The following is a 12,630-nucleotide window of genomic DNA, read 5'->3' as shown; positions in this document are numbered from 1 at the left end:
AATACCACATGTATCATTATTTAATGAAAAAGACACTAAAAATGTTCTTTTTTTTTTGGCTAAACAATAAATTTTGTTAGCTTAGATATTAAACTAGCAGAGAGCACACATTTTGTGTGCGTGAGCAATTTTTCTTAATAAGTGCATATTTTTTTTAATATTACATAATTACTATTGTGTATAAAAAATAAGGGTAAAATTGAAAAAATATGATTGTCATTTTGTCAAAAGATATAAAATTACTATTTTACTCCTCTTTTGTTAATAGTGTGTATTAAAAATAAGGGCAAAATAAGAAAAAAAAGAAAAAAAAATTGACAATGTGGATTTTCTTAATAATGGCATACCGACGAAATTCGAACCTATCCGTCAGATAGGCCTTTAACACTTTTAATTTTGTATAATAAAATGTGACGTGGCGTGACACGCCGTGTCCCGGCGCACTGAAAGATCTCACCTAACCCTCTGTCTTTCTGCAACTCCCCTCTCGAACTGGAACAACAATGGGATTCCACCCAGACACACAGACGATGAACAACAAGGGCAAAGCAGTCGCCGTCTCAAGCCCCAACATCAACGACATCGACGACGACAACGTTAACATCAGCGTAGACGACTTGGATTTGGACGACGACAACAACAACAGAAGTAGTGGCGTCTCTTCGACTTCCATCAGATTCTCGTCCCGCAACACTTCCTCCAAATACGACTTTGTCAAGGTTCTTCATTTTCCTTTTTTCGATTTTCTCTCTTGATTTTCTGTTTGGGTCCCAAGAAAATGAATCAGAAATCGAATATCATTTCTGTTTTGCTCATCAGGTGAAGGTCTGGCTGGGTGATAATGCAGATCACTACTATGTTCTTTCCAGATTTTTGCTCAGTCGAATGTTGACTGTCACTAAGGTATCGATTTCAGTCGACCCAATTCAGTATTTTGATTCACTTGTTCGTTTATTTTGGTAAATTGTAATGATTTGATCATGTTATTCATTGTGAATTTTTGGTGTGGTGATCTGTAGATCCCGAATTATGTAGCGATTAAAATCGCGCTGGAGCTCAAGAAGCTGCTGATCGACAACAGCCTGCTAGATGTGTATGCTGTCTCAACGTTGATTCTTTTTTGTTATTCTGATTTTTCTTGTTGTTTTGTTTGGATTTGTATAAATGGTTTCACTTTTGGGTTCGCCTGATGCGTTGCAGTTCGCAGTCCGATTTGGAAGTGAATTTGTTTAAGGTAATGTCATATGCTTGTGTAGTTGTCGGAAAAGTAGTGCACTTTGCAAACTTTCTAGATGCTGATTTGGGTTCATTCTGTATTTGTAGCTTATGGAACGAAGGGGTTATGGGGAAGAGTACATAAATCGGTACAAGATGATGACCAGGTCAGTCTAAAATCTATATACTCTTAGGAAGTGCCTTGAAACCGAATAAACAAAAGATGATAAAATTTTACTGAATTCTATGGTAATGCCAGTTTTTTTCTTTGCTGAGACAAATTTTTACAGATTTCACCATCAACGAGTACCATTAGTTATTCTTGTATGTGGAACTGCCTGTGTTGGAAAGTCGACCATTGCTACCCAACTCGCACAAAGACTAAATTTGCCTAATGTCTTGCAGGTTCTAATATTTGTCACCTGTCATTCTCTCTCTCTCTCTCTCTCTCTCTCTCTCTCTCTCTCTCTCTCTCTCTCTCTCTCCCCCTCCCTCTCTCTCTCTCCCTCCCTTTCTCTCTCTCTCTCTCTCTCTCTCTCTCTCTCTCTCTCCCTCTCTCTCTCTCCCTCCCTCTCTCTACTGTTTTCAAGGTGCATAGAGATGTCTTTGACATTTATTTTTCCTGTGTAATTGTTACAGACAGATATGGTATATGAATTGTTGCGCACTTCAACAGAGTATGTCCCAATTTCATACATTTCCTTTGTTTTTCATTTGAATGTGCACCAAAATATAGTTTGCAAAATAATAGTGTGTCCTATGTTAAGCTGATTAGTTAGCATTGCGTGTGTTGAAGTCCTTTGTTTTGATGAACGATATTGGAATGCTTATTCTCTCCTTTTATCCAATTCAGTGCACCGTTGACATCTACTCCTGTATGGGAACGAGACTTCAGCTCCTCTGAGGAGTTAATTACTGAATTTTGTAGGGAATGCAGGATTGTCCGTAAAGGTAATGTCTTTATTGATCCACCTGCTGAGATGTGTCATATGACTACTTTTGAAGTTATAACCTTGAGAAATCAGAAATCTCTTTTTGGCTAGTATATTGATCAAAGTTCTGGAACATGTGTTTATCAGGATTGGCTGGTGATTTGAAGAAAGCTATGAAAGATGGAAAACCAATAATAATAGAGGTGTGTTTGTTTATGAAATCCGTGGATGTCAATCACATTGTAACTAACTTTTGTCCCTTCAAAGTTTTGCCTCCTTCTATCTGTTCCTTTTCATTTCTTTTTTATTATGGAAAGGATCTGTTTCAAATATTAAGCTTGAAAAAGCTCATATAGATTCGCTGCAATATTTTTGTTCCCTCCGTGCTTAGTTTTCTGGAGATTCTGTTCAAGTCTCATTTATCTGGTTTTGTACCTGAACCTTGTCTTGAAGTGAGAACCAGACAGATGAATTTTTATTGCTCTATTTGCTTAGGTTGGTAATTTTCAGTAAGAAGTGTCAGAACAAATCTTATAGTGACTACTTTTCACAAGGGATTGGGTGTGCGTGTATTTCGTATGGCTTAAGAATCTTTCCTCAAGATGTTCCAGTTTGGGTGCTAAGTCCGTGCTTATGTTAAAAAATCCATGGTATTTGCTGCAAAACATTTTGTGGACGTGACTTTCTAGTTTCCTAGGGAGAGAGAGAGAGAAAGAGAGAGAGAGAGAGAGAGAGAGAGAGAGAGAGAGAGAGAGAGAGAGAGAGAGAGAGAGAGAGAGAGAGAGAGAGAGTGTGTGTGTGTGTGTGTGTGCACACGCTTATCACGGCACTGCATGGACATTTGCGTTTTTAAATGCTGAAAAATAAAAAGGGATTTTTTTTAGGTCATATATGTGAATTATTTGGATGAACAATTTATCGATGACAGTGTCAAAAGCATTAGCAAGCTTCCGTCCACTTAGTTTGTCTCACTCTCAGCTTGGATGATTTCATCTGTTTGATGATAATGGCAGGGAATACATTTGGATCCAAGCATTTATTTAATGGAAGATGATAATAAAACACAAGCACAAGAGAAAACTCAGGAGGCAGACCCCGTTGCAGTAGATGGTTCCAAAACACAGATGGAAAACAATTCTCCAAGTATAAGCGGAAGTTCTTCTGAAGTTTGCAACAGTGCTGCACATGTCAGCTGCGAAGAAGGGACACCAACTAACAAGGTGGACGAAGTCTCGGATCACCTGGAAGCTATTGACCTAGCCGGAAGTGTTTCTGAGGAAAAAGGTTGATCCCCACTGTGGATAATTCTCAGATTGTTTATGTTCTGTTCCAACACACTTAATTTTGGTCAGAAACATAATTAATCAATAGGCACAGGGCAGAGTTGAACATTTAAGATGTCAGTTCTCTGACTACTTTTATGCAATCCAGGTGAAAGTGTTACTGATCCGGAGTTGAGTAAAAGTACTTCTGTTAAGAAAGAGAAGTCTGGTACTGAACCAATTATTATACCTCTAGTTTTGAAGATGGCTGAGTTTGATCATAAGGTGCGGTCACATTCTCCTTCACTTATATAGTTTATTATGGTACAAACTCTTTTTCCCACTGTCCTCGTTTTCTGTGTGAGTGCATTTGGCCTTGGTTGGTTTTGGTTTCTGTTTTTGTGCATGCACATTTATTAGTGCTGTCCCCTCTCTCCTCTCTTAATCATAGGCCTCTAAATCCTGAATTGGTGTCATTTAGAAAACATATAGTTCTCGTAGAAAAATGAATACAGATTCTCATGCTTTTATTCTTGGCTCTTGGTAAAGAATTTCTTGAGTTTTCATGTTGGTGATGATGTGACTGCAAATTTTTCGTTGTTTCTATTCTTCTCTGAATCTTTGCCTTGTTTTGTAATTTGTTTACCTATACTTCTCATTTGCAGGCATTACTAGAAGAGGTGATCTCAACTCGTACATTTAGTGGTAAATCTGTAGTCCAGGTATCAAATCATGAAGAATGCTTAAATGTTTGTTAAATGAAGAGATTCCCGTCGGATTTTCGTTTTTCACTCTTTTTCAAGATAGCTTATCAGTTGGAAAAATCCCCTCAAACCCTCGTATTTATCATTTCCAGGATAAAGATAAGCTAATACGCAACTTAAAGACCATCCAGGACTATCTTTGTTCATTCAATTCGCAGGTAAGTTCTTTCCTGTGTTGTAACTCCTTTAATCTTTGAGTTGGCCGATTGTTTATTATTGGTTGTCTTATTTTATCATCCTTGATTCAAACAGGGATTGACAGTTGTCAATATATCTTCAACCACATTTCCGCAAACACTGGATTGGCTGCATGGGTATCTTCTTGAGGTACTTCTGATGAACTCTTTTAAATTTGTGCTGCCCTGGCCTCTTTAATGCTGCTGAAACCTGGAAGTTTTGGATGTTTAAGGCACCAAATGATATTATCGTATTATGCCATCACCAATACAAGATTACCTCAAATTTAACTGCCACTGTGGCCGGAATATGAGAAAGATACATTAACTGGCTCCTTGTTTCTTTATAAAGTGTATAGAGCATGGTATTTCATCAGTGTCCAATGAAAATAGTAGGCGGCCTGCAGAAAGTTAGACTGCATTCCGATGTTGGCTGAAGGCTGGTATGAGTTTGACTTCCATTGTTTTGATCTAGTTTTCTCTCTATATGATTAGGTATTTATTGTCTTCTGTAAACAAAATAATTACATGGTAAGTTCAAATGAAAATGGGAAAAGATTGTAAAACAAACACGAAAAATATTATGCTCATGACCAGCTTTACATTCATTCCTTTGTGCTAAAATTCATTCCTTGATAATATCTGTTTGTAGTTCACGTAGAGCTGGAGAAAAGAACCAGTAACGGTTATGAAACAGTGATCGGCTGGACGATATAGATCAAATGTCGGGAAACAAAGCAGAGAACAAATACTATAAGCACCTTTGCAGCAGCAGCAGCAGCTTGCAGAACAAATTTCTACTTGCATTACTTGTTCTTTGATGAGACGCCAGATTTCAACTAAATGCAGCCTCTTCAATGCATCCAAGACTTCACCAAAATTCAATTTTTCGATACGAGATACCAAGTTTCGGATAAGTTGTTGTCTTCGTATTGTACGTATGTAAAATCAGTCAATAAGTTGTTGTCGTAGTAGTGTTCGTATGTTTAACTTAAGGGATACTGTATTTAAGATGATGTTCTTAACCACTTTTTCGACGATCGACCTTTGGACAGCGTCAGTTGTATGTGCATCTTCTTCGCCTTTTCTCTGTATATATCAACAAAGAGATGCAGTAAATTGTCTGTCGAGTAATGCTAGGGTTACCACATATTTATAGCACATTTTGATACTGCGTGATGTGGCATGATATATTCAAAGGGATGCTAAAGGTCACCTCGTATTTATACCACATGATATGGTATGTGATATATTCAATCAATATCCCATGATTCTATCGACGTGACTATACATTCCATCTCACGAGCAATTTTTCGATGCACCTTCTTCTATAACACGTGAAATGAAATATCATTGGTGTTATCATCTCACAATCAATATCAACAAAAAGCAGTAAGTTTGTTGCATCCAAAAATAAAATAAAAAATCAACCAGCTGCATGGATCATCAAAATCTTAGGACGCAACGGCATTAAATCCAAGAATCCAAAATACATGCAATCTGCATTCTGTAATTTACTAATTTGCAGGAGATGGGTCCGAGAACCATAACTGCTTCCTCCAAATACGACTTTGTCAAGGTTAGTTTTCTTTTCCTCGATCATTCTTTCTGTTTGGTTCCTGAGAAAATTTGAGTGGTAAAAGTTTGTTGTTTCGCAACCAGGTGAAGGTGTGGTTGGGTGATCATGCCGAGCACTACTACGTGTTTTCGAGGTTTTTGCTCAGCCAAATGTTAACCGTCACCAAGGTGGAATTCAATCTGCATTTCCTTCGTCATGCTTCGTTTGGCTGGTCACAATTCGATCATTTGTTTCTTCGTGCGAAATCTGATGACGAAATTATAATTCTGTTTATTAGATCCCAAATCATGCAGCTATCAGAATCGCTCTTGAGCTCAAGAAGCTGCTTGTGGACAACAGCCTTCTGGATGTGTATGTCGCGTCGCGTCCTTCATCCACATTGCTTTGTTCATTTCTTGTTTAGATTTCCACATATGGCTTAACTTTGTGCATTCTGTTGTTGTATGGCAGGTCGCAGTCCGATTTGGAAGCTAATATGTTCAAGGTAATGGCCACAGAAGTTGAAGTTGTGAACTTTGCGAAATTTCAACATGTCGAATTTGATCAGCTTCACAGTTCTATATAATTTGCAGCTTATGGAGCAAAGGGGCTATGGGGAAGAGTACGCAAATCGTTACAAGATGATGACGAGGTCAGTCCATGGAAAAAATTTCGCTGCGTTATATGGCGGTTCATGATTTTTAAGAAACAATTTGGTCGGGGTTACGTTTCTTTCAGATTTCACCATCAAAGAGTGCCATTGATCATTCTTTTGTGTGGAACTGCCTGCGTTGGAAAGTCGACGATTGCAACACAAATTTCACAGAGGTTGAATTTGCCTAATGTCATGCAGACAGATGTGGTATACGAATTGCTGCGCACATCAACGGAGTAGGTCTTGATTTTATTTAGTTTCTTACATTTGAAGAGGAATGTTTCTCGTTTCTCAAGTTTAGTTTTTCTATTCTATGTTTTTATACTCTCGTTTGATCCAATTCAGTGCACCGTTGGCATCTACTCCTGTATGGGCGCGAGACTTCAGCTCCGCGGAGGAGTTAATTACCGAGTTTTGTAGGGAATGCAGGATTGTTCGTAAAGGTAGTCACTTTATTAGATAATCGGAACAGTTTGAAGCCTGTTAGAGAATGTTTTGCAGATTATGTCTCTCTTTATTCATACATTTCGTCTGCTTTGTTCGGTAGGATTGGCGGGTGATTTGAAGAAGGCAGTGAAAGATGGGAAGCCAATAATAATAGAAGTAGGATAACTATAAACATCTCACTGTAATGGTTTCCTGTCTCTCTCAGCATATATGATCTCCTTCGTCTTTTAATGGTAATGACAGGGAATGCATATCGATCCAAACATCTATCTGATGGCGGATGAAAATAAAACACCAGACGAATCCAGAACACACTTGGAAAATGTGCATGTCAGCTCAGAAGAAGGGACACCCACAACTAACAAAGCGAACAAAGTAGATTACCTGGAAGCTATTGGCCTAGCAGGAAGTTTCATTGAGATTAATAACGAAGGTTAAACCTAATGTGGATATGGTTGCAAAGTTTGCGTTGAAGAGAGTTGACAAGTTGAACCATTTAAGATGTTAGTTCTCTAAATGCTTTCATGGCCGTAGTGCAGGTGAAAGTGGTTCGGAGGAGGTTAAAAGTACTTCTGTTTCGAAAGAGAAGTGTGGTCCTGGACCAATTATTATACCTCTAGTTCTGAAGATGGCTGAATTCGATCACAATGTGTGGTCACGTCCTCTGACATATTACATAGTTTTAAGATTACAGCATTTCTCGAGTTTTAATTCTTCAAATTTCACCTCATTGCTCCTGTTCTTTTCGCAATCTGCAGGCGTTACTAGAGGAATGGTTCTCAACTTTTGCATTCAATGATAAACTAGTCCAGGTATTCACTATTAACCATCTTATATTTTCTGTTAATAATAATGAACTATAGGCTTATCGTTCGTTGATTAATTGAAAACTAAACAGTCTGATTGTTTGTTAGAACAATCCGGTGATCTATTTGTTTACTTTTCTAGGACAAAAATAAGCTAGCAAGCAACTTAAAGACCATTCAGGACTATCTTTGTTCATTCAACTCCAAGGCAAGCGCGTTTCTTGTGAATCACGGTTCATATTAACTTTACATTGGCAGATGGTTTATCTTTCGCTAATCTGATTCAAACAGGGATTGAAAGTACTCAACCTGTCAACAAACACATTCAACCCGACATTGGACTGGCTGCACGGATATCTTCTCGAGGTACATCTTCTGAGTTATGATTAAACTTTTCGAATTCAAGCAATCCTGCGTGCTTCTTAAATCTTCAAAACTTGATGTCAATGTCCAACTCAATATGTTAGTCCTTGTCTACATACACTGCGAACTCATAGTTATCTTACCCAACTAGCTCATCGTTATATAGCGTATTGAGCAAGGAATTTCGCCGAAGTCCAATGAAAACAGTAGGCAGCTTCAGGAAAATTAGACTTCGTTCGTATGTTAGCTCAAGGTATGACTTGGGCTATCATAATGTAATTTTTTTTTCTTTCAACAGTGTATGTCACATAGTTACCTGTTTAACGAATTTGGTTCAATTTTCGGGTTTAGGGTTCAGAATCGGAGAAATGAATCGGTAATCTAAGGGTTCTAAAGCAGCAAACCGGTTTGGATGGCGAAGATCGAGTGACAGGATTTGAAGAAATTGGCCTGGCACTCAAAATCTGTTGATAAATTTTGTGGTGAAATTTATGATTCATTGAAGATTAAAGGTTGAGGGCGAGTATTGGCGCAACAAAAATGTTATTCTTTTGTGACCGAAGGTCACGGGTTCGAGTCATGAAAAGGAAACAGTTATTTTGCAAAATAAGGATAAGACTACGTACAATAGAGGCCTCCCCAACCCTACCCTTGCAAACAAAGACCCTTGTTGGCTTGAGGTCGCCTTTTATTGAAGACTCAAGGTTAAATTACATACAAAATACAACAATGTGAAATGAATTTAAATTTCATCATCCCATAAATCTTGAATTGTTTTGTATGGGCTTGTGGTTTCGTTGACTAGAAACTCTCCCCTCATGATCTTCCTTTCCTCCAACTTGTCTATCTCCATGAAATCTTGACCGTCCAATTTCAGATCAAAGGCTCCAAAGTTCTCCTTAATCCTTTCTGGACTAAAGCTTTTCACAATCATGCTTGATCCCTTTGATAATCCCCACCTTAGAGCAACCTACATCAAGTAAAAGAATTTAATTAGCATTTAACAGTTGCAGACATTAGTCACATTGGTTAGAACAGACATGGTTTCCTTATGCATATGCGTTAAAATTTTCCGATCTACCATTTTGTGTAATTTAAAATAGAATATAGCTTACATTAATAAAAAAATATAAATGAGAGTTCATTTGGAAGTACTTTTAAAATGGATGAAAGTGTTTTTGGGGAAAATATTTTTGGAACCAGTCATTAGTAAAAATACAAGTAAATCTTGGAAAAGCATTTAAAGTGCTTCTTGCATAAAACACTTACAGTGTTTTTGAACCCAAAAACAATTTTTCTAAAAACGTTTAGATCATTTTAAATATACTTTCAAACGAGTCCTAAGTTTGCTATGGTTTTGTTTGTTATTTGATGGGTTTACCTGGGCTGGAGTTGCTTTACGCTTGTTGGCAATGGCCCGAATGGTTGGACTGTTCACCACAAGTGTTGATCCCCATGAATTCCCAGGCCCACCAAGTGGTGAGTAAGCACTTACATGGATGTTGTGGTCCCTACAAAAATCTCGAAGCTTTCTTTGCCTCCACAGCGGGTGCATTTCGACCTGTGCGTATAAACAAGGAACTTCAATGAAATTTTTTTTTTGATAATGTTTACTTTAACAAAAAAATCATATTTTTATATTAAAAAAATTAATTCTGATATTATTTATTTTACTCTTTATTTTGTCATTTTTGTTAAAACTCAAAGTTTTCATGTCATTTTCATTAATTTTTCTTATAAATAATCTCATGTCAAATGACGATTGATGCTAACGGAATGAGATTCACTCCAAACTTCTGTGTTCGAAGTTGGCGCACTGAGAAATTAAAACCTAATTTAAAGGGCAATCTCAAGTCAGTAAGTCTTTCTATTTTGCGAGGATCAAAGGAGAAGAGGAGAAAAAACGTCTATTATACACGATCTTATCCTTACTTTATAAAAAAACTATTCCTACAACTTGAACCAGTAATTTTTCCATTAAAAAAACAACCTTTTAATTACATCAAGACTCGCCCTCGAATTCAAACGTAACCTCATGAATTTAATTATTTAAGTGGTAAATTTTACCTGATCGACAGCTGGGGGAACAGAGGCAAAATCCAGAAGCTGTTCAATCTTTTTGGTGGAGAAATTGCTGACACCAATGCACCTGCACAATCCCAAGTCCAGGCACTTCTCCATTCCAGACCAAGTGGTCTCCAAATCCAATGGCTCAAATTCATCTTCATCTGGAATGGGATTGCATGCCCATGGCTTCAACTTCACTGGCCAGTGCACTAGGTACATGTCCAAATATTCCATTCCCATGTTCCTGCAACACCAATATTAATCGTCACATTACAATCTAATCTAAAAACGACTTCGCGCATATTTCATCTAGAACTGTTATTGACGTTGCAAAATATCATCAGGCCGTCATCCATAGTGTTGTCGTAGTTATATTCTTTTTAGGGCTAATTGTGGTGTAACGGAAAAATTGTTTCTTTATGACCGAAAGGTCACAGGTTTGAATCATGCAAACAGCCTATTTGCAAAGCAAAAATAAGGCTATGTATGATAGACGTTCTCTTCCCGACCATTGTAAATGAAGAGCCTTATTGGTTGGACTCACCCTATGTTTTTTATTTTTATAAAGATTTTGAATCGATAAGAACTTGCATGGATTCTCATAATCCTAGGCCATGGATTTTTGTGCCCAGATTTCTCCTCGTGGAAATGCTCAATCATTGATCTTTGACCTAAAAGAGTGGGGATCTCCGGAGATCCTGCTGAAAACCAGCAGGCACTGAATTGAAGATGATTTTTCACACTCAACATGCAGTTTGAGAGATTGCAGGACAAATATGTGTCAAAACTGCGGACGTTTATATGTTAGTGCACAGTTTCTTACTTAAGAGTTTGCTTGGGTCCTGCAACAGGGTCATGGTGATCACTCCCCCATAACTTCGATGTCACAAAAATGTCTTCCCTCTCTACTTCTCCGTCATGCATTGCCATTGTCAAAGCGTTTCCGAGAGCCGGCTCCGAACCATATATCTTCGCTGTGTCGAAATGTCTGTAACCCATCTGCATTACACAACCATGCATTAGTTCTAGTCGTTAAGAACAATTACACCCATATCCGAAATCTTGAGTTCAGTTTGTCCCCCCCAAAGATATCGCTTGTGTAAAAAAAAATTACATAAAAGCAAGCGGATAGAAGATATTTGTAGCGTCAATAAAGTATATCTCCTTGTGACTATAGTACTAAGTATTGTAGACACAAGAACATATATTTTCGGTGGTATGACAGAATTCTCTAGTGTGTGTAGGGTTTGTACCTTGAGGGCCATATGGACAGCAAGTTCTGTTGTTTTCCTATCGTTTTGGAATGAATAAGTGCCCAACCCAATGACAGGCACTGTGATTCCACAATTCAATCGAACCTGGTTGCTTCTCATCTTTCTTTCTCTCTGTCTCTCTCACCCTTCTCTCTGTGTGTTTCTCAATGCAAATATGGCTCCTTTTATATAGAGACATGACCAAAAATGTCAAACATCTTAAACTGATTTCTTAATCCACTTCAATCCCATTAAATATGATTTAAAATTTATTGAACTTGTTTATTAGAGAGCTAATGACTTTGAAATGTATACTGAAATATACACAGAAACAAGGCATGGGAGATCTTCCATGTCTCTAGGGATTTTTCATGAAATGGCAAGACTTAGCTGTACATACAATAAAAAGAAATCATATTGTTGTTTGAAAATATTTAGATAAAAGTCAATACTTAAGATGGTGACACGTGAAACGAATACCTATAGATGTTTCGGTTAGAAGATGTGACCATGAGACGGATGATTAGGACAAACAGGGCAGAGAAAGGTCTAGGAAGACGGAAAAAGACTTTATTAAAAGATATGGAATACTTGGAACTAACAAAAGACTTTACGCAAAATCAAGCGTAAACATTATAGGATTCATACAATCAACTCCACTTAGTAGGATAAGGTTTCATTTATTTCAAAGTCAACTAATATACGCATGTGTGCCACCATCAAAGCAACAGTTGCTTCTAAGAACAACAGGTGTCACCTCCTACCTTCTCTCAATCTCTCTCGCTCTCTCTCTCTCTCTCTCTCTCTCTCTAGCAAAGAATTGAAGAAATGGAAAATGCTAGAGCATGCAAAAAATTAATATTTTCTAGTTGGATTTGTTGACTCTAAACCATAATTAAATAAATTAATCAAGTAATTAGGTATTTGACATGCAAATTTGTCAATGCAGAGAGTCAATCGAGATTTGAAACTTTACTAATTTATATTAGCATTAATAGTCTTGCACAATGCACTCTCTTAGTTGACATTGCTCCAAAGTCAAATACAAGTACATTTGGACGTTTCTATTTTTAGCTTTTTAGAAGATTGGACGGTTTTAAGTATCAATCTGTTGCTTAATCTTGTGGCTTAT

At 37.5% G+C, this 12,630-nt stretch overlaps 3 protein-coding genes across 8 annotated transcripts; 2 read left to right on the top strand and 1 right to left on the bottom strand.

Annotated features, from left to right (window-relative positions):
- The first annotated feature begins 394 nt into the window (after positions 1 to 394).
- LOC103961943 lies at positions 395 to 5,512 on the top strand. Of its 3 annotated transcripts, none has more exons than XM_009374590.3 (16): positions 396 to 719; positions 820 to 903; positions 1,020 to 1,093; positions 1,201 to 1,234; positions 1,324 to 1,382; positions 1,506 to 1,620; positions 1,855 to 1,892; positions 2,069 to 2,166; positions 2,295 to 2,350; positions 3,161 to 3,431; positions 3,579 to 3,694; positions 4,075 to 4,131; positions 4,266 to 4,331; positions 4,426 to 4,500; positions 4,702 to 4,792; positions 5,002 to 5,512. In XM_009374590.3, exons 1-15 carry the CDS (start codon positions 504 to 506, stop codon positions 4,762 to 4,764), a joined length of 1,422 nt encoding a protein of 473 aa, XP_009372865.1. In that variant the 5' UTR covers positions 396 to 503; the 3' UTR covers positions 4,765 to 4,792; positions 5,002 to 5,512. The 3 variants fall into 3 exon arrangements, with proteins under 3 accessions (XP_048421466.1, XP_009372865.1, XP_009372864.1); XM_009374589.3 differs by having other exon boundaries at positions 397 to 719; positions 5,011 to 5,512; XM_048565509.1 differs by lacking the exon at positions 4,702 to 4,792 and having other exon boundaries at positions 395 to 719.
- A 138-nt stretch (positions 5,513 to 5,650) lies between these two features.
- On the top strand, positions 5,651 to 8,719 carry LOC103959864. Of its 4 annotated transcripts, XM_048565511.1 has the most exons (15): positions 5,651 to 5,928; positions 6,012 to 6,095; positions 6,206 to 6,279; positions 6,379 to 6,412; positions 6,501 to 6,559; positions 6,646 to 6,798; positions 6,908 to 7,005; positions 7,110 to 7,165; positions 7,253 to 7,442; positions 7,549 to 7,658; positions 7,768 to 7,821; positions 7,958 to 8,023; positions 8,107 to 8,181; positions 8,345 to 8,431; positions 8,530 to 8,719. In XM_048565511.1, exons 1-14 carry the CDS (start codon positions 5,881 to 5,883, stop codon positions 8,405 to 8,407), a joined length of 1,164 nt encoding a protein of 387 aa, XP_048421468.1. In that variant the 5' UTR covers positions 5,651 to 5,880; the 3' UTR covers positions 8,408 to 8,431; positions 8,530 to 8,719. The 4 variants fall into 4 exon arrangements, 2 of the variants coding, with proteins under 2 accessions (XP_048421468.1, XP_048421469.1); XM_048565512.1 differs by lacking the exon at positions 5,651 to 5,928 and having other exon boundaries at positions 6,047 to 6,095; positions 6,386 to 6,412; XR_007251226.1 differs by lacking the exons at positions 8,345 to 8,431; positions 8,530 to 8,719 and having other exon boundaries at positions 7,924 to 8,023.
- A 150-nt stretch (positions 8,720 to 8,869) lies between these two features.
- Positions 8,870 to 11,677, bottom strand: LOC103961945 (NADPH-dependent aldo-keto reductase, chloroplastic). Its single transcript, XM_009374593.2, has 5 exons — positions 11,499 to 11,677; positions 11,069 to 11,244; positions 10,246 to 10,489; positions 9,560 to 9,739; positions 8,870 to 9,148 (listed from the first exon to the last, which is right to left on the bottom strand). Exons 1-5 carry the CDS (start codon positions 11,616 to 11,618, stop codon positions 8,921 to 8,923), a joined length of 948 nt encoding a protein of 315 aa, XP_009372868.1. The 5' UTR covers positions 11,619 to 11,677; the 3' UTR covers positions 8,870 to 8,920.
- Positions 11,678 to 12,630: the final 953 nt, after the last annotated feature.

This window comes from the organism of the source record quoted next, unplaced genomic scaffold, assembly GCF_019419815.1.
Source record: "Pyrus x bretschneideri cultivar Hongxiangsu unplaced genomic scaffold, Pyrus_bretschneideri_v1 Contig4, whole genome shotgun sequence".
Classification (NCBI taxonomy): Eukaryota; Viridiplantae; Streptophyta; class Magnoliopsida; order Rosales; family Rosaceae; genus Pyrus; species Pyrus x bretschneideri.
This window is presented reverse-complemented; position numbering and strand designations above follow the sequence as displayed.